This window comes from Nomascus leucogenys, chromosome 5 (genome assembly GCF_006542625.1).
Source record: "Nomascus leucogenys isolate Asia chromosome 5, Asia_NLE_v1, whole genome shotgun sequence".
NCBI lineage: Eukaryota > Metazoa > Chordata > Mammalia > Primates > Hylobatidae > Nomascus > Nomascus leucogenys.
In genome coordinates this window covers 55,164,564-55,185,002 of record NC_044385.1, presented here as the reverse complement: position 1 = coordinate 55,185,002, position 20,439 = coordinate 55,164,564, and the positions used below count along the sequence as shown (strand labels likewise).

The window sequence follows — 20,439 nt, the reverse complement described above, 5'->3', positions numbered from 1 at the left end:
AAAGGTAAGTGACAAGTCTCACTGGATAGGGTAGAAGGGGAGCCCGAGCGCTACTATTGTCAAGAAAATGACCACCAAAATCTGTCCATGCACATTCGTTCCTAGGGCGCCAGGTACAGGGAGGTACCTAGGAGAGGTAGGAGCACTACTTTTAGAGATAGGCAGGCACTCTCAGTGTACCCCTGGCGCCTTGGTGTCCTGGGGTGATCCAGTCCAAAATGCCTCATCCCCTAGCCAAGGCTCTCAGAGCCGGCTTTAGAAACGAAACAGGAAGAGGCACTTGGACCCTGGTTCCCAGAGTGGGAGAAAGGGGTGGGCACCCGGGCAGAGGGAGCCCTGGGGATTGGTAGCAGCTGTGGGCAGGGCGGGAGGGCCGGGGGCGGAGTCAACTTGTACATGTGAAAAACTCTGGCGGGGGCCGGGCATTTTCCTTCCTCCTCCTCCTCCTCCTCCTCCTCCTCCTCCTCCTCCTCCCTCTTCTTCCCCACCTTCCTCCACTCCCTCCCTTCCCCTCCCCTTCTACCTCCTCCTCGGCCAGCTCAGGTTGCGGCTTCTCTGGGGAACTGCTCACCTTTCCGGAGCAGGGGAAGCTGCCCCGTGCCCGGGAGGGAGCGGGCGCGCCGCGGCCCCCAGGACACGCGCTGTGAGTCCCGCGGGCGGCGCGCCGGGGAGCAAGGGGGAGGTCGGAGGAGGGGGCACCGCGGCGCCGGGTATACGGAGCAAAGGTAAGCGGAACGGCTCTTAAAGGCGCAGTTTTGCTTTTGCCCTGGGGCGAGAGGTTGGAGGGAAATACCGGAGCGGCGAGGGGAGAGCAGAGATCACGAGGCGTGATCTGTGTGATACTGTGTTGTGTGTTGAGGGTTGGGGGGTGCCCTCGAAAGGCCACTCCTAAGTTCCAGGTGCTTGAGAGGGAGGGCTATTTTGCAATCTCAGACCCCGCGCCCCCTCAGGGAGTCTCCATCTGGGATCACTTTGGCCCCTGAGCTCCCGTCTGAACCCTACAAAGCAAAGTTTTCCACCCAGTCCCGAACCAGGCGCTTTCTAAGCTCCCTTCATTCTGGGAAGGGCAAGGGTCAGGAGTCTGCAGGGACCAAAGGACCCGAGAGTGTGGGGCCACATCGCTGCCTTGAAGGGCTTCTTGGGCTCTGGTGAACTTTCCAGAGCGGCAGGCAGGGGGTGGGAGGCCGGAGCCCTGGGAAGAACGTGGAAGGACACGTGAAGCCCTGCAGGTCCCAGTTCCGGGGGAGGCAGGGGTCTGGGGAATGCTGCCTCTTCTCTCTTTCCACCCCGGAAGACTAAAGGGGCAGTGCCCCCCTCCACCCCTCATCAGCAGGCGACAGAGGGTTAATGCAGCAGAGGGAAAGGAGGCTGGGTGGATGGGGGGGGGGGGAGTGGGCGGTGACCTGTTGGGCTAAGGAGATGTGCCTTGAGGATTCTGCTGTAGTTGAGGGACACCATCAGGAATCTGAAATCCAAAATCGGGTCTGGGCTGGAGGCCTCTGTTTTCGCCCTGTGGGGGGCGGGGATTCCCTGAAGGTGTCTGCAGACCTTGTGCTGGGTGGGAGTTGGGCTGCAGAGACAGTGAGGGGTTTTCTGTGCTGCAGGGTCAGCACCCTCCTAGGCACCAGCCCTGCTTCTCTTCATTCTCTCTGGGCACCTCCTGGCAGTCGGGGTGGGAGGATTGACACTGTGGGAGTGAGAGGCCCTGGAACCTCTTCTGCGCTATCTGCTACTGTCTCCCCTTCCTCCCCACCCCTAGCCCAGCCCTCGGCAGTTCCCCAGCTGTGGCCTGGGCCCTGTGACTCACTAACACCACCGGCTTGCCCCTCCTGTGTCAGCACCCGGTGAGCTTCGGCATGTTCGCGTGGCATTCCCCACCCGGGCATGGGCATGCAGCACATTCCTGGACACTGGCCTGAGAGGACGCCTGGAGCGCCTGGTGGACTGGCACGTCCTCAGAGATCCCTTGCCTTTAGCCTGGCCTTGGGAGGAGCCTGGGAAAACGGTGCTGAGGGTGCTGAGGGTCGGTGGAGTACAGGGCGACACTGGCTCCAGGTCTGGGTTTGCATCCTGAAGGCGTTCCAGAGAGAGGGTCACCTTGCCACAGCCAAGCTACTATCTCGGGTTACCCTTTCCCAGCCACCTCTTGTGCAGCTGAGGAGGCTGTGGGGCTGACCTCCCCCACCCTTAATCTGGGGTGTACCTGACCATTAGGTTCCTAGGACTCTCCCCCACTGGGTCCCCAGGACTCTCCCCATACCCTGCCAGGAGAGTGGAAGAAGCTCTCCACGCGTGCCAGAAGAAGTTCTTCCCAAACTTATCGGGGGTGCCAGAGGCAGAGTAGACAGGCCTTAGTGGCCACCATTTGTTGAATATCTACTGTGTGCCAAGCAGTGTGTCACAACTTTATGAAGTAGGTATTGTTATCATCCCCATTTTACAGGTGAAGAAACTGAGTCTCTGAGAGACCAACTTTTCCAAGGTCACACAGAGGTGGGATCCAGCCCACTTCCGTCTGACCCCAAGCCCCTGCTGTCAACCCCTGCCCCATTTTGGGGAGGTTCCGGCCCACTCTGGAGTTCTCCGGTCTGCATCAGTCCTCAGGAGAAGGAAGAATGGGGGTGGTGCTCCAAGTATTGAGGCTCCCATCTGTCTGTCCTGCACTAGGCAGAGCCAGGCTTCTCCATGGGGCACAGGAGAGAGGGCACCAGATCTGAGGAGCAAATAGGTTCTTGGTCTGAGATCTCGTGGGATCAGGCTCCCAGCCCTGCAAACCCCTGCTCAGGTCTAGAGGACATGGAGCTGCCTTTCAGGGTGCATTTGCTTCCTCTACAGACCCGAACTCTGTCCTCTGCCTACTTGGGCCGTCCTGCACTCAAGGGAATGCGTCCTACACTGTGGGGCAGAGCCCGGCTTGACTCTCCTGGTTCCTACTCTAACCAAGCCTCTACTTTCTGGGATCACCCTGTTGGGACTTTTGTCCAGCATCTCCATCTACCTGTCCTCTGATTCCTTCTGTTCCTCTCTAACTGAGCTTGAGACCTAAAGGGGAGGGCAAACTTATGGCCTTGGTGGAATCCAGCTCCAGCATATATTAGCCATGCGACCTTCTCCTCACTAGCACACTCATGAACTTCTCCCAGCATCCGTTCCCTCATCTGTAAAATGAGGATCATAATAGAGGGCTGTTATAAGATTTAGGCCGGGTGCGGTGGCTCACGCCTGTAATCCTAGCACTTTGGGAGGCCGAGGTGGACGGATCACGAGGTCAGGAGATCGAGACCATCCTGGCTAACATGGTGAAACCCCGTCTCTACTGAAAAAAAAAAAATGCACAAAATTAGCCGGGCATGGTGGCGGGTGCCTGTAGCTACTCAGGAGGCTGAGGCAGGAGAATGGCGTGAACCTAGGAGGCGGAGGTTGTAGTGAGCCGAGATTGCGCCACTGCACTCCAGCCTGGGTGACAGAGCGAGACTCCGTCTCAAAAAAGAAAAAAAAAAAAGAAATAATGCACAGTGCCTGGCATGTAGCAGAGACTAAATCACTGGTAGCTATAGTGGTTGGTGGTGCTTGTTTGAAAAGGGAATTTTCTGGTGATTGCACCAGGGCTGGTCTACAGACCAAGGTAGATTTTCCTAGCCCCATCAGGCCAAGCCCTTAGTTAGACAGAATCTTTACTGCTCTTCCAGGTTAGGGAGGAGGGCTCTGTCTATGTAAGAGAATGGTGGTGGTAGTAGGGGAATGGGTTGGATGGAAATCTTCCAGGAGGGGCCAGGAATCTGTGCTGTGGGGGCCCTACCTTCTAGCAGGTATGAATGAGGCGGGCACTGGGAGCTGGAGAGGCAGCAGCCTCCTGTTCTGAGGGGCCTCTGGCAGCACCTTCTTTCCCTGAGGCAGGAGGACCCTCCCCTGGTACTTAGTTAATTGCGGTCCCTGTTCTGCTCTGTTGTTCAGAGTGGCTGGCCTGGTTCCAGGCCCACCTGATTAGCCCACCTTTGGCAATAAGTCACATTCCTCTTCCTCGGCCCTGTGTCCCACCATAACCCCTTACGTCCCCTTCCCTGGACTTTTCACCTTTGCCCTCCAGGCATTCCCTGCTGAGTGGGCACTTTCCCACATCCAGGGAGTGGGAGCAGACCAAGGTTAATCTTGTCCTGGCTCCCACAGCTGCTTACACACACACACGTGCATGCACATGCACACACAGGCTGGGCTCACAACAGCTCAGCCCAAGGGTCTGGGACCCGGGATCACTACAGAGCTGGTAGCTGGGCCTGGCTGGAGCTGGTCAGTGGTTCAGCAGCAAGTCTGGAAGAGGAAAAGCCGTGGGCGCATCTCCGCCAGACCTCCTGTCTGAAAGAGAGCCCATCTGCTCCTAGAATCTCCACAGCTACATCTGCAGAGGAGGAGGGGTAGTGAGGCAAGTGTGAGGTTTGGTTTTAAACTGAAAAGGGAGGTGGGTGGATTGCTTGAGCCCAGGAGGTCGAAACCAGACTGGGCAATGTGGCAAGACCCCATCTCTAAAAAAAAAAAATACAAAAATTAGCCAGGTGTGGTGGCACGTGCCTGTAGTCCCAGCTACTCAGGAGGCTGAGAGGGGAGGATCGCTTGAGCCTAGGAGTTTGAGGCTGCAGTGATCCATGATTGCATCACTGCACTCCAGCCTGGGCAACAGAACGAGAACTTGTCAAAAAAAAAAAAAAATTGAAAAGGGTCTTAGGCCGGGTGTGGTGGCTCATGCCTGTAATCCCAGCACTTTGGGAGGCCAAGGCGGGCGGATCACTTGAGGCCAGGAGTTCGAGACCAGCCTGGCCAACATGATGAAACCCTGTTTCTCCTAAAAATACAAAAATTAGCTGGGCATGGTGGTGTGTGCCTGTAATCCCAGCTACTCAGGAGGCTGAGGCAGGAGGATCGCTTGAACCCAGGAGGTGGAGGTTGCAGTGAGCCGAGATGGCACCACTGCACTCCAGCCTGGGCGAAAAACAAAACAAAACAAAACAAAAAACAAAACAAAAAACAGGTCTTGAAGCAAAGCTCCCTGACAGCATGAGTAACCTTGAAGAGACTAGACACATTGCTCTGGCAGACATGGGCCAGAACTTTTGAAAGGACTATGATGAGATCCTCTTTCCTGGAACTCTTGATAATGATCCCACCTTCTGAGCCTCCCTACCCCCACCATTAAATAAAAGTCTTCCCTAGAAATGGTGGAGTCGGGATAGACAAGATGACCCAATAATGGCTGGCTGGTGCACTCATCATTATTTATATGTTGAGTGTATGTCTCCTGTCCACCATGGGTGGAGGCAGTTTATGGACTTTGGGGTCGGTTCATATTCTGCCTCCTCCACTCAGTAACTGTTTGCCTTAGGTTAAGTAATTTGCTCACCCAGGTTTCAGTTTCCTCATTTGTAAAATGGGAGGATAATACTATTATCTCATGTGATAGCGAGGACTCCAGTGAGATAATGTCCACCCAGTAGCTCTCTGCTTTACCTGATGTCATTATCAAGGGGCAATGGCAGAGTTAATGGGCTACATTTGGTAGTGCCTTTGGCCCCACTTGATATTTTTTTCTGAAATCAGGGTCCCTGCAAACATCAGGGCTCAGCCCCCAAATTGGGAAGAGAACTCTATTCTTAAAATGTTTCTGGCCAGGCACGGAGGGTCACACCTGTAATCCTAGAACTTTGGGAGGCTGAGGTAGGTGGATCACCTGAGGTCAGGAGTTCAAGACCAGCCTGGCCAACATGGTGAAACCCCGTCTCTACTGAAAATGCAAAAATTAGCCAGACATGGTGGCAGGCGCCTGTAATCCCAGCTACTCCAGAGGCTGAAGCACAAGAATCACTTGAACCAGGGAGGCAGAGGTTGCAGTGAGCCAAGATTGCACCACTGCACTCCAGTCTGGGTGACAGAGCGAGACTTTGTCCCCCCTCCAAAAAAAAAGAAAAAAAAAATTCTACCCTCCCTCACTCTGAACACCATTCCCCATCTTATCATTATCGAGGGAAATTCAGAGCTCCAGAATGATTATTGCCCTCACACCTTGCTTCCCTAAAGAAGCCTGCCCTTTTCTGCCTGGGGAGTCTCCTCAGGAACCAGACCTTCTTCTCTTCTCTGGCCCCAGCCACCCAGCACCCCGGTGTGCGGGGTGACCAGCCCAGGAGGGGACAGGGCTGTCCTTCCCACATCCTGGCAGGACCCACTGCCTGGAAGCAGGTGGGCGGTAGGTGTTATGCTAGAGGGCATCACTCTTGACAAAGCAGCACTGGCTCCCAACTCCGCCTGCAGCATGGGATGAGCCCAGGAAAGGGGTCACAGAGCCCCTCCCTGATCCTGCCATGGAACCCAGCTGGCAGCATCCCCCTGCTGTGGCTGGGCTGGGTGCCATGTTCTGTGTGGGTGCCAAACCTGGCATGGCTCCTTCCCCAAGGAAGGTGGCCCTTGGGGAGGCTGCGACTTTCTTGGCTGTGGTGACCAATAAAGGCAGTGCCATCTCTACGCAGACCCATGCAGTCCCTTCCAACCCTGCACAAAGTCAGAAGCTCACGGTGTGGTCCCAGCTCTGCCCTGTCACCCTCAGTGGCCTCGGGCAGATGGCTCACCTTTCTGAGTCTTGCCTTCTTTGCCTGAAACATGAGGGTGCAGACCAGAGGATTTCCAAAGCCCCCTCCAAGGCTGCTGGTCTGAGGCTCCGACTTTTGCCAGTCCTGCTAACAAGGCGAGCTGTGTGCTGGGGTCCCAAGAGGGGCTCAGCCTCCTGTTCCTCCAAACTGTAGCTGACGTCTGGGTACCTGGTCCCTGCCATGCTGAGATGGGCAAGGAAATCCTGGAATGCCTCAGCCCTGTCAATTAGGAGGAGAACAAGTACCTCGCAAAGAAATTGATGCTGGATTCAAACAGTACATAGGCACTGGATGCTCAAGGCTAGGGGTTGGCAAACCATGGCACTTGGCCAAGTCCTGCCTGTTTTTCTATGGCCTGTGAGCTAAGAATGATTTTTACATTTTTAAGTGGTCGGTAAAAAGTCAAAAGAAGAAAAGTTTTGTGACCCTTAAAAATTTTATAAAATTCAAATGTTAGTGTTCATAGTAAAGTTTTACTGGTGCGAGGCCAAACTCATTCATTTACATCTTGCTTGTGGGTGCTTTTGTGCTACAAAGGCAGAGTTGCAGAGTTGCAACAGAGACGATGGCCCGCAAAGCCTAAAATAGTGGCTGTCTGGCCTCTTACAGAAAAGGTTTGCTGACCCCTGCTCAAGATAATCATAGTTCTCTCCAGGCCTTGCACTAAACTGCTCCAGGATCTCAATCTAAAAGTACTTTATTTTCATTTAAAAAGAAGTGTTGCTCTTTTCTTCTTATGTAAGCAATAAATGTTCATTATGGAAATATTAGAAGATGCAGATAAGCAAAAAGAAGACATCAAAATCACCCATAATTCTGCCACCCAGGAATAACTACTGCTGGTGTTTTGACTTATCGCCTACTGGGTTATCTGACAGTGTGCTGTGTTTATATGTGCATGCCTGTGACACATGTGTATATCCTGCATACATACAGCTTTTACAAACTGTACACATCTGTCCTCTTCACTTAAAAACACATCTCGGCCAGGTGCGGTGGCTCACACCTATAATCCTAGCACTTTGGGAGGCCGAGGCGGATGGATTACCTGAGCTCAGGAGTTCGAGACCAGCCTGGGTAACATGGTGAAACCCCGTCTCTACTAAAATACAAAAAATTAGCTGGGTGTGGTGCCGTGCGCTTGTAGTCCCAGCTACTTGGGAGGCTGAGGCAGGAGAATTGCTTGAACCCGGGAGGCAGAAGTTGCAGTGAGCCAAGATCACGCCACAGCACTCCAGCCTGGGTGACTCTGTCTCCAAAAGAAAACACACACACACCTCAAACTGAACCCTTGGGGGACACCCAGGCGGGGTGCCCAGAAGGCAGCTGCACCCAAGCATCTGGAGCTGAGGGGCTTGGTGGGGCCAAGGCTACAGATCTGGAGTCATCAGCACGCGGGTGGTGGTTTCCACTTCGGGAGGGGATGAGGTCACCCAGGAAGCATGCCCAGAGAGGAAGAGCAAAGGGCCAAAGAGAGAATTGTGGGAGTGTTGATATTCAAGGGACAGGTAGAGGAAGTAAGTCCACCAGACCCAGGAGGAAGGAAGAAGCAGGAGGAGACCAGGCAGCCAAGGCAGTGGGATCCGAGGCCCAGGGCCCAGGACAGTGCCTGGCGCTGAGCAGGTGCTTGTGAAATGAGTGAGTGACTTTGAGGAGGCTGAACCCTGGTGAGTGAGTGACACCGATAAAAGACATTTAGAGAACAGTTGAACAACTATGAGATGTTCAGAGGCCTGGGGGAGGCCATGCAGGCCAAGGGGCCTCCTGGGCCCAGCCTGGTGGGAGGGAGGCCATGTGGAGTGTGAGGAGGGAGAGGCGGGGCAATCGAAGTGACCAGAAGCTGGGAGCTGGTCAGAGGAGCCCAGTGGAGTTTTTGGCGGTGACATGAAGCTGCTTTTTTTAAGCTAGTCTCTCAGATTGGAATGAGGAAAGTTGGAGACGACCAGCCAGGGGTTCTTGTCAGAATGTGGGCACTGGGCGGCGTGGGCCGGCTGGTGGGGGTGGAGTATAAATAGGAATATGGTTTAGAGATGCTGGGAAATCCTCCCCATTCCCTCCCTCCTCATGAGACTGAGAGGTCCCCAGGGATGCCAGGCTCAAAGGCCCCTGCAGTTCTGTTGCCAAAGTTGGGCATGGAGAGAAACCCAGAGACAGGACTGAAGGTCCCATGACAGGCCAGCAGGAGAGCTGGACACGGGATATCTGGCTGAGAGAGGGCCACTGTGTGGGTGAACTTGACACTCTTCACTTCTTCTCCAATTTATTGTATAAAAGACGGTAGGCGCCAGTTTCTGTGCCAGAGCAAATGGAGAGGAAACAAGCTGTTTCCTCTGGGATTTAAGGAAGACCTAAGGAAAGGTTCCAGACTTTGGGATCTGAAAAACACAGGACAGTTGGGGAAGGACTTTCCTTGAGGGTCTTTAAAGAGGGCTGATAAAAGGAGCAGAGAGGGCTCCTCTGGCTGGGAGAGTAAGGCGGGCTTTCTCTGGAGGCAGGAGGATGTGGGAGGCCGAGGCCAGGCTATCCTGGCCCTTGCCCCTTGTTCTGGTCTCTGATCTGGGATGTTCTGTACGCCCAGGACCAGAACTGACAGAAGGGCTCCTTGTCCCATCTTATCACTTGGACATCCTGAGCCTCCTCAGAGAGTGCAGACCAGCTTTAGCTGGGCCCCCAAAAAGGGTCAAAAGGAAAATACCAGAAGATGCAATATGCACCTCTATTCCTTGAGCCTCAGGAAGCCAGACAGCAGCAGGGTGGACATCAGTAGGACTGAAGTGGAGCCACACAGAGGGGCTAGATGGGAGGTCCTGTGGGGTCAGAAAGGGTCATCTGTAGGGGTCAAGGCCAACATCTGAGCCTGAGTAGTGCACCTGCCCTGAAAGGCTCTGAGAATCTTCCCTGAGTGATACAGCCAGGAAGAGGGCCACAGGCCCCTCTGAACCCCTTTCTCACAGCCCTGGAGGCCCTAGCTCAATGCATGTTGCAGGAGGAACTTCTCATTCCTCCGGGTTTTTCTCATTCCAGTCCACCCCTCACTGTAGGATGGTGCCTCCAGCCCAAAAACCTCCACAGACCTCACTGGGGGAGTAATTGCTGGGCAGGACACTGCCCCCACTGCCCCAGCCCATCTCCCACTGCTGTTGGGCCACATGCTGGCTAGAGGAAGAGGGTCGGGTTTCAGCTGAGGCCTCGAGTCCAGCTTTCATATATCATTTGCTGGTCATTTGAGGGCTCACTTTGTCTTAGGCCTTGGGTCAGGCTCTGGGGGTGCAATGACAAGTCACGCCACAGTGCTTGCCCTTAAAAAGCTCACAGACAAACTAGGGAAATGACAAGTAAACAGTTACAGGACAGGGAGCCAAGTGCCCTGCCTTGGGACGTCAGAAAGCTGTGGGAGCACAGAAGAGGGACCATCACCTGGCTGGGGACAGTGGAGTTTCGGGCTAGAGGAGATGCAGAGGTCTGCATGGCAGGATGAGTAGCACGTTGCTGGTTTCTCCCTAGTCCCCCATCCATCTGCTTGGGTACCAATCCCTATATTCCTGTTCCCTCTGAGACCCAAGAGAACTGAGGAGGAAGCATGCCCGGGGGAGTCTGGGGCTGGGTGACTGAACAATTTAGGCTTACTCTAGTGTGCCCAGAAAGAGGACAGGGCCAGGCCCACCCCAGTCATGCTCAAGTCTAACTAGGACAGGAGCTGGCCTAATGAGAAGATACACCTAGAAACAGGTCCCTGGCCTGCCTGAAAGTGGAAGGAAGGGCACCAACATTTATTGCACGTGGCAGTGTGTCCTGGATCTTAAAGGTGACTAAGATATGGTCTTTGTCTTTGAGGGATCTAATGTTTCTATGTCTGTAGAGGAAAGAGGCTTAAACAAGTCATCATGAAACAGTGGCTCCATGGCCTCATTCAGTCACTTGTTCATTCGTTCCACAAATGCTGAGTACCGGGTGGGCTCCTTACTCTGTGTAAGACACCAGGGAAACAAAAATGTTAAGGCCCCATTCTTGTCCTGAAGGATCTCACAGTCTAGTTATGAGTGTGTGCTGGCTGCTCTGGAAGGGACAAGGAGGAAGCATCTCATTCTACCTAGAGGAAGGAGGTGTGGTCATACATAGCCTCCCAGGGGAAGTGACCCGTGAGTTGAGTTTGGGCGTGGTTTTACCTAGGGGAAAATTGAGGAAGGGCATCCCAGGCCAAATGATTGCAAAGCCGTGGGGTGTGAGTGGAGTTTGCTCTGGGAATGCCAGGTACATTTGATAAAACCAGACCTTCTGGGGAGGGGTGAGAGCTGAGGCTCAAGAAGACAGGGATCCAAAAGCCTGGTGTGCCAGGCCCTGGAATTTGGACTTTTTCCTGAAGGCAGTGTTAGCTTGGAAGGAATTTTTTTTTTTTTTTGAGATGGAGTCTCGCAGCAACACCCAGGCTGGAGTGCAGTGGCACCATCTCGGCTCACCGCAAACTCCGCCTCCTGGGTCCAAGCAATACTCCTGCCTCAGCCTCCCAAGTAGCTGGGATTACAGGCATGTGCCACCATGCGCAGCTGATTTTTGCATTTTTAGTAGAGACAGGGTTTCACCATATTGGCCAGTCTGGTCTTGAACTTCCGACCTCAGGTGATCCACCCGCCTTGACCTCCAAAAGTGCTGGGATTACAGATGTGAGCCACCGCGCCCAGCCACTTTGAAAGATTTTAAATGGGCAAGCGACGTCATTAGAAAGCAGCTGAGAAAGACAAGTCTAGGATGCTGATGGCAGTTGGATTGGAGGCCAAGTATTATTCTCAATTAGCAGCAAGGAAACCGAGGCATGGGGTGTTTTCTCAGGTCACAGCTACTAAGTGGGGTTTCTTCCATGACACCAAACTGCAGAGATTTTTGGAGCGCAGGGCTAGACACCTAGTGTTCCTCACTGCAGGACATTTCTGGTTGGAGTGAGACTCTAGGAGACAATGGCGCATTTGTCTGGAGCAAGGGCGACCCTGATCGCCACTTTGCCTCCTGAGCAGACATCCAACAGGTTTGCCCAAATTGCTCCGGGAAGGCCTTCCCCGCCTACTTCCTGCATTCCAAACAGAGGCTGTGGGAATCCTCTTGGAGCTCCGGGGCTGTCCAGAGCATGTTTGTTGGCAGGGTGACTGCAGGCCTGGCTATCCTCATTTCTGGCCACTCTGAAGGTTTCAGGCCTGCAGCCTGTCTCATCCAGGCTGGGGCAGGGCAAGGTTGTGAGGAGGCCCAAGGCTTCTGCTGCTGACGCCACCACATCTCCAGGCAGCTAAGCGGGGACTGGCTTCCCCTGAGGTTTGTGCTAGGCTCCTGGAAACTAAGGCCTCCAGCTGTGCAGAACAGGGTCAGCCGGAGGATGAAGGAAGAGATGGTATCTGCAGGCTCCCAGCAGGCACAATTCTCCCTGGGAGGAGAGAATGTCTCTGAGGTCCTAGCTCATGACGTCTGCAAACTTGGTCAGCCATGGCCTCTAGTTCGTTGAAATTCACCCAAGGACCAAAGTGGCTGAGTGACTGAGGCAGGGGCAGGGACTGGGAGACAGGGTGTCATAGGGATCCTGGCTGGTGGTCAGCCTTCGTGACTGAGGGGCAGACCCTCTGGGCTTCAGAAAGTGGGCAGCCACAACTTACATCCCCCAACCCCTGCCCCTGGGCCCACAGAGACCAAGATTGAAAGGAAAAGCAAACAAAACAAAAAGAGGGACTTGGGGATGCATCTAACATGTGCCTGGAACACAGCAGGTGCTCCACATGTGCCTGTAAAGCAGACACATGCCTGCCATATGCCACCAGCACCAGGCATAGAGACCAACGTGCTCCAGGTGAGTGAGACAGGTGAAAAGTCACGCCCCATTGAAGGAGGGGCACCTGGTGGTCCTGGGGGTGGGGTGGAGTGAGTTCCAGGAAGCTCCTGAAGGCCCCAGAGAGTTCTACAGCATGCAGGGGCAATGGAGAGGGGCAAAGCCAGAGACGAAAGGGCCCCAGATCTTGAAGGGCCTTTGGGTGTAGGCTGGGGAATTGGGGCTTTGTTCAAGAAGAAGGGGCTTCTTCAAGGAAAGAGGCTTCTTGAAGGGGTTTGCTGAGAGAAGACTCCAGTCCTGGCCCCAGGAGCTTGAGAAGTGAAGCTGACTTTCCCGCCCTCCCGTCTACAGCATCCCAGATTCCTGGGATGCTCTGTCAACCTCCTTCTCCACCTCCATGGTCTCCAGGTCAAGGTCTCTCAGGGGTCCAGCCCCAGGGCAGGTATTAGGTCTGGGGCCTGGCACAGGTTGTCCCAGCAGTCAGTGGGCTGGGAATCTGCCTTGTCTGGACACTGGGGCCCTGGGGCTGGCCTGGCCTGCTCTGTGGAGCTTTCTTTCCTCCCAAGATAGAAGATGGGGCTTGTCTGCCAGGAGCCGGGGTTCCCTGCCTTGCACAGGCCCCACCCTGCATGGCCCTGCAGTTGTCTAAGTAGTGGGGACACTGCCTCTTTGGCCCTTCTCCCCCTCACATCTGCCAAGAGATGATCCTGCTCCCTATCTCCTGGCCCTCTTCCATCCCAGGATCCAAAAGCACCTTGCGATAAGGAAGTCTGCAGGGATGTTTGATGAAGTTTATATGAGGACTCTTTTTGTCTGGGCAGGAGCTTGAGAGAGGAGAGCCAAGCTTTGCTGGACGTCTTCCCTGTGCCAGTGGTGTGTTGTGTTGGCTCACCCAGTATGTCCGCTCAGATACCACTGTACATTGAAAATGTCACCTGCCCAACATCCAACTCCTGGTCTTCCCACTGAAACCCTACTCCCAGAAGGCCTTGTCTCCTCCAGTGACTGTTCCATCCCTCCACTCCGGCTGCTTGGCCAAAACCCTGCTGCAGAGTCATGCTTGACTCTTTTCTCACCCACAACATACAATCCATCTGCAGGGCTCTTTGGCTCCACCTTCAAAATATAGCCCAAATCCAGCCACTTCTCACCACCTCCACTGCCTCCCGCTCATCCCAGCCACCATTGAGCTCTCTCCCCTGGGCCTCAGCAGCAGCCTCCTGCCCGGGCTCCCTGCTCTCCCCTTGCTCCCCTTGTCTGTTCTCAACACAGCAGCATGTTAAAGCCTCAGTGTGATCATGTCGCTCATCTGTTCAAACCCTCCTTACCCCTCAAGGCCCAACACAGCTGCTCCGCACTCCCATCCAGCATCTTCTCCAGCCACATCATCGTCCTGCAGTGAACCAGACTCACTTCTGCCTCAGGATCTTTGCCCCTGCTGTTCCCTTGTTGACCTGCTTCTCTCAGACCCTGCATGACTGACCCCCTCACCTTACACCTACTCTGGATTTCTCCTGAGATGTCACCTGCTTCTCGGGGAGGCCTTCCTGACCACCCTACTTAAACTTGCAACTGCACTTCCCACACCTTCCCTGTTTCCTGCATGAATTCCCATCATTGTGCTTGTCACCGTCCATCATACTGTGTATTCATTCTGTTTATTGTCTGCACCCCCCTGCCCCTGTTAGAAGGTGTTAGGAAAGGAATTAATGTCTGTTTCATTCATCTGTGGATTCTCAGGGTCTGCAACAGTGCCTGGCATGCAGCAGGTGTTCAATAATTGTTGAATGAATGAATGAATGAATGAATGGAGCCAGGGGTGAGAGGGGTTTTATCATGTCATTGCAATTCCACAGCCTGCTAGTGGTAGCACCAGAGTTTGAAACTGGGTTTGTTTGGCATGCAGTTCAGAGTAGGAGAAAACAGTCAAGCCTAGGCCACAGAGAAGGGGCAAGGGCGGGGAGGGCTCCAGGTAGGAGAAGAAAGGAGCAATATGGTCATGTTTGTGCACTTGGCAACAACCAGGAAACTGCTGCGTGATTCTGAGCAAGCCATTTCCCCTCTTGGATGCTCAGCATCTTCACTGGGCAAGGGATGGGGATGGAGGGTGTGTGAGCGTCTTCCCCTGCTAACATTCTGGGAGGCCAGCCCTGCTCACTGGGGGCACAGTGGTCTCTGGCGAGTGCTGGCTTTCCTCCCAGCCTGGCTCCTCCTTCCTCCTTCTGTGCCACCCGTGGCTCTGGCACCAGCAGGAAGTTCTGGGCCGGCTGCTGTGTCCCTGGGAGGAAGCAACTGGAGCGGGCTGAGAGCTTTATGACTTACCTGGGCAGGGAGGTGGGAGGGGAGGCTGGCTGGGGTCTGCCTGCCCACCCTGCCGCTCCTCAGTGGGACTCTGCTCCTTCAACTTCCTCCACCCCCCACTGCCGGGCCAGCATCCCTGGACACCCATCGCCCGCTTCCCCTGGCACCAGTTGCACGGGGACAGCCCCAGATGGCTCCTTGGTCTGGGGACAAAGGCTGTGCTGTGCCTGGCCCTGGGCTGGCCTCAGGCTGGTCATACTGAGCCCTTCTGTCCCCACTTGGGGGTGAGGGGCAGACAGCACTAAGGTGACAGGCCTTTTTCCTGTCTCCCTTCCCCCTCAACCCCCAAATCTGAGGAGCTGACTCTCCCAAGGGAAAAATGACAGAGGCATCTTGTGTCTTGACCTAGGGAACAACAGACTATTCACTGCCCAGTCTGCCCTGTCACACCCAAGACCCTGCTGGGTTCAATGCCCTGATTGTCCCCAGCAGAGAGAGAAATCCACTCTGCTGTGGTCACCACCCCCACCGCCTGCTCCCGTCACCATCAGGAAGTCCATCCTACATCTGACCTCCATCCTTCCATCAGGAAGTCCATCCTACATCTGACCTCCATCCCTCCTGCTACCGTGACAGCCACTTCCTCTCGGGCTCCTCTCCTGCGGGTGGAGAACAGCTGGTCCCCATCGCCTGTACTGCTTGGCCCCACATTCCTGCTCCAGTCAGCTGCCTCTGGCCTCACCCTTCCTCCCGCTCCCTTCCCCACTGTCCTCCCCACCCCAGGCACAGGCTGGTGGCTCCTTGCTCCTCACTGAACCTTGGGGAGAGCAGGTGTGTCTCAGGGCTGAATCTCCTTTGTCTTGCAGAAATGGGGGGCCTCCTTCCCGGAGGCTTTTAATGAGCTCCCCTCCCCTCACCCTACAAGCAAGAGCAAGGGTGTGAGATTTATGGCTGCTACTTGTAGATTCCTGAGCCGCAAATCCAACATGCCATCCCATAAATCCCAGACTGCAGGACGGTTTTATGGGGAAGCCCTGTTTTTAGAAAGGGGTGTGGCTGGTCTCCCTCCTGGCAGAGCTCAGACCTCAGGGAGCCAAGCGCCTGCCTCTCCCCACCCCCAGAGAACAACCATGACAAAGCACGGGGACACTGGGGACATCAGTTGGTGTGGTGCAGATGCACCGGCTTCCAGGACAGAGAGACTTCCTGTCCTGTGGGGGGCCTCCTGCTTCCCTCCCCTGCTCTGAGGATCTCCCGCCTCAGCACAGGAGAGTGGTCTGGAAGCCTGGGCAGATAATTGTCCCCGACCTGGACCTTAGACGTTTCCTGGTCACGGCTCCAGGTGTACATCCTTGGAGATGTTTTTTCAAATGCATTTTCCCAGGCACCATTCTCAGAACCTCATTTCCAGAATCTCAGGGTGAGACCTGAGATTTTTTTTCAGGGTAAGGAATCTGAATTTTTTTACAATGCTCCCCTGGTGATTCTAATGTTCAGCTATCTTTGAAAATAATTGGCTGAGTGCTGTGGCTCATGCCTGTAATCCCAGCACTTTGGGAGGCCGAGGCAGGCAGATCACTTGAGGTCAGGAGTTCGAGACCAGCCTGGCCAACATGGTGAAATCCTGTCTCTACTGAAAACACGAAAATTAGCCGGGTGTGGTGGCACGGGCCTGTAATCCCAGCTACTCGGGAGGCTGAGGCATGAGAATCACTTGAGCCCAGAAGGCGGAGGTTGCAGTGAGCTGAGATCACGCCACTGCACTCCAGCTTGGGTGACACAGCGAGACTCTATCTCAAAAAAAAAAAAAAAAGAAAAAAAGAAAATAATTGATCTATACAAGGGGCCATTTCCACTCTCCTATCTTGCTAGGAAATGGGAGTCACCAGGTAGGTGTGTCTGGGTCCTCTTGTCATTGGGACCCGTACCTCCTGCCACCATCATGAAGTCTCCAGATTAGATCTCTGTGGCCTGGATGCTATACACAAGTGTGAGGCGTGGTGGCTGCCCTCTGGAAGCTTCCAGTCTGCAAGAGTCCTGCAGACAGCAGACCTGAGACATCGCACAGAGCCACGGAGGAGTGGCTGAAGATGACTGACAGGAAGGAGTTTAGGGAGGGGGAGTCAGGAAAGTCCAAGGCTGGTGGGCTCTGCCAAGGAAGCCAAAGAGGAAGCACTTTCAGCTACCTTCTCATCAAAGGAGGCATCACCAGCCCCTGAGTTCCTTGAGAATAGGGACCACCCTTTACTTGCCTCTGAAACCCTCATGCCTGGCACAATGCTGGCGCATAGTAGGTGCTCAGTTTTTTGTTTGTTTGTTTATTTGTTTGTTTTTTAAGACAGAGTCTTGCTCTGTTGCCCAGGCTGGAGTGCAGTGGCGCGATCTCCACTCACTGCAACCTCCACCTCCAGGGTTCAAGCGATTCTCCTGCCTCAGCCTCCCAAGTAACTGGGATCACAGGTGCGTACCACCATGCCCAGCTAATTTTTTTGTATTTTTAGTAGAGACAGGGTTTTGCCATGTTGGCCAGGCTGGTGTCGAACTCCTGACCTCAAGTTATCCACCTGCCTCAGCCTCCCAAAGTACTGGGATTACAGGCATGAGCCACCATGCCTGACCAGTTCGTTTGTTGAGTGAGACTTCAGGGCCCACTGACAGAGATGGGCCTGCCTAGCACTGCAGACTGGAGGCCTCCACTCTGAAAGGTGCCAGCCCCCTGAAGGAATGAAGGAGAACCTGTTCATACCCAGCCATGGGGATCAGGGTGGCTGGAGGGCCACCACTGAGCTGTGTTCGGGGGCAGCCAGGAGCATGTGCTGCCAGACAGAGGACCCTTTCCAGGCTGGCTGAGGACAGAAGGATGTGACCATTAAGCAAAGCCAACATGTTACTGACCCATAATCCCTTAAACCAGGAGGATTCGGGAAGGGCCTGGTCACCTTGGCAACTAGGTGCTGGCCAGTGGCAGGGCTGAGAGCATCCTCCAGGAGTGGGCTGTGCCTGGTGCATGGCTAACAGCTGGGAGCGGGTGCAGGGCGGCCCATCACAGGGCTCACCCCCTGGTGCCTTCTTGCCAGCATGGGTGGAAGCCCTTGTGAGGCCTCAAGGGCAGTGTGTGCAGAGCAGGATGAGAGGGGGGCTGCACTGAGCGTGTAGGAAACCATGAAGGGAAGTGGAGGGGAGGTGGGACAGGGCTGCTCTGGGTTTTCAGGGCAGGAGGGAGAAGGGAGGGTCTGCAGGAAGAAGCAGTTGCATGGGTCTCATTGGGTGGCCAGCAGGGCGTCCTCTAGTTCAGAGGGCATGAGGAGCTGGGGAGCCTGAAGAAGAAAGCTTTCATGGTTGGGGACAGGACAGTGGGGGTGGGCAAAGCAGCTCACCCCACTCCTCCATGGTGTTTTCGGTAGGGGATACCCTGCCTGCTTGGAGGGCTCTGGCATGGGAAGAGGCCAGCAGGGATCAGGCCTCATCTTCCCTAGGGCTCGACTCTATTTCTGGCAAGCTTCCGTGTTTCCCCTGAGACCTTCCACTGCTCCTGACCTCCCGTATTTCAGCTGGAGAGGAGATGCAGCTGGCCAGCTCTGATGCACTCTTCCCTTCCTCCTCCTTTTCCCCTCTTGCCTCCTGGGGCACGCCAGAGCAGGGATCTTCAGGTGTCGGTATCGGAGGTGAAATGAGGTTTGGACCCAATCATGTCCCAAGGGTGTTAGCCAAGCTGACATTCAGTTTATGGGCCTTGGTCAGTAAGATTTATTGGCTGTTGACACATTCAAGCCCTTGGACACAAGTTGGTAAATTTCTGCTGGCCCAAGGACTGCCCAGTTCTGGCACCCTCCCTGCCACCCCAGCCCTTCCCCCAGAACTCTCTAGACCTCCAGCAGCTAAAGGGCTCAGGTCTGGGGGGGCCTTCAGGATCCTCTTTGCACATCATGCCTGCTATTATGAGCAATACTTTGCTGGACTAGGTGGTCCATAGAGAACTGCACGGGGTATGGCGGGGTGGGCGGTGGGGAGGGGAGGCAGTGCTGAGAGTCACAGGGAGGAAGAGGGTGACTGGGAAGAAGAGGGTGAACACCCACCCTCAGAGGGGTCAAACTTTGCAGAAGACACAACCCTCCCAGTGGCTCCCAGTGATGGTGGCATACAGGGCAACAGAGCTTGATGGGAAGAGAGAGCTGAATTCCCAGTGGGGGGAGACCTGGACTGGTTGCCTTGTTCTTTTCAACTGCTGTTCTCACACCTCCCATCTCAGGACCCGGCTGCGCAGTCCCTCATGATCATGAACAAGATGAAGAACTTTAAGCGCCGTTTCTCCCTGTCAGTGCCCCGCACTGAGACCATTGAAGAATCCTTGGCTGAATTCACGGAACAATTCAACCAGCTCCACAACCGGCGGAATGAGGGTGAGAGGTCTGGGACCACCCAGCACCTCTCCCACCTACCAGACACTCCCCAGGCACCTCCTTCCCCTCCCTGCCCACCCCTTCCCCACTGGCCTTAGGGGAGGAGCACAGCTCCAGGGGAGGGGGGCTACCCTTCTCTCCCTCAGGGCAGAGAGGCATGGAGGGGAGCTGACGCCTGTCCCTCTTAGACTTGCAGCTCGGTCCTCTTGGCAGAGACCCCCCGCAGGAGTGCAGCACCATCACCCCAACAGACAGCGGGGAGGAGCCGGGGCAGCTGTCCCCTGGCGTGCAGTTCCAGCGGCGGCAGAACCAGCGCCGCTTCTCCATGGAGGTGAGGGCCTCTGGAGCTCTGCCCCGGAAGGTGGCAGGATGCACGCACAGGGGTGTGCACAGGAGGGCAGCTGCCTTACAGCCAGACTTTGTGAGTTCAAATTCCAGCTCTGCCATTCATTAGCTCTGTGACTTTGAGCAAGTTACTAAACCTCTGTGCACCATGGTCTCCTTGTCTTTAAAATGGTCATCATGGATTAAATGGGTTTATCTATGCCAAGTGCTTGGAACATTCCTGAATTTAGCAAGGGCTGGACAATTTGACTATTTGATCCACACACATATGCCCAAGTATATGAAAAAACATACTTACAGGATCGGTGCCTGTAGGGCATGAGATTGATGTTGCACAGATGGTGATACTGTGGCCCGGAGAGACGGAGAGTGACCTCGCTGTGCTAAGGTCACACAGCAGCCCTGGGTGTTCACGTGTATGTCTTGAGCACACACTGGGAGCAGCTGTGAGCCTGGGGTCACAGCCTGTGATTGGGCTCTGAATGATTGTTCTGCAGGGAATGCTAGGTCCAGAGTGAGAGTCTGGGGCCCCACAGCCCTAGCTACCCTGAAGCCAACAGTGGTGTCCCCATCTCATCCCTGTCACCACAGGACGTCAGCAAGAGGCTCTCTCTGCCCATGGATATCCGCCTGCCCCAGGAATTCCTACAGAAGCTACAGATGGAGAGCCCAGATCTGCCCAAGCCGCTCAGCCGCATGTCCCGCCGGGCCTCCCTGGTGAGTCCCAAGAGGGTCAGAGGACGAAAGGTGGGGTGATATGCCCTCCCCAGCATGGGCATATCAGTCCCAGCTGAGGCCTATATGGGATTTCCAGGAAGATTCTCAGGCCTCTGGCGCCACCTGCTGGCTTGAGTGCATTCAACTAGATCGTCCCCCTACATCAACATCCATTTCCTAGATGGGTCTCACTTGGGCTGGAACGGGACTCTAAGCCCACACTGGGTCCCACAGTCTC

The 20,439-nt window shown here is 54.9% G+C and overlaps 1 protein-coding gene across 2 annotated transcripts in view; it reads left to right on the top strand.

Moving 5' to 3' along the window:
* The first annotated feature begins 392 nt into the window (after positions 1 to 392).
* The window catches only part of CDK18 (cyclin dependent kinase 18), a 28,244-nt gene continuing 8,197 nt past the window's right edge, over positions 393 to 20,439 (top strand). The window contains exons 1-4 of one of the 2 annotated variants that reach the window (XM_030813122.1): positions 393 to 725; positions 18,989 to 19,139; positions 19,328 to 19,470; positions 20,076 to 20,201. In XM_030813122.1, the coding sequence (XP_030668982.1) occupies positions 19,010 to 19,139; positions 19,328 to 19,470; positions 20,076 to 20,201 (399 nt within the window). In that variant the 5' untranslated portion in view covers positions 393 to 725; positions 18,989 to 19,009. Of the gene's footprint in view, positions 726 to 18,988; positions 19,140 to 19,327; positions 19,561 to 20,075; positions 20,202 to 20,439 lie in introns of both variants that reach the window. The other variant, XM_030813121.1, reaches the window with a different exon arrangement.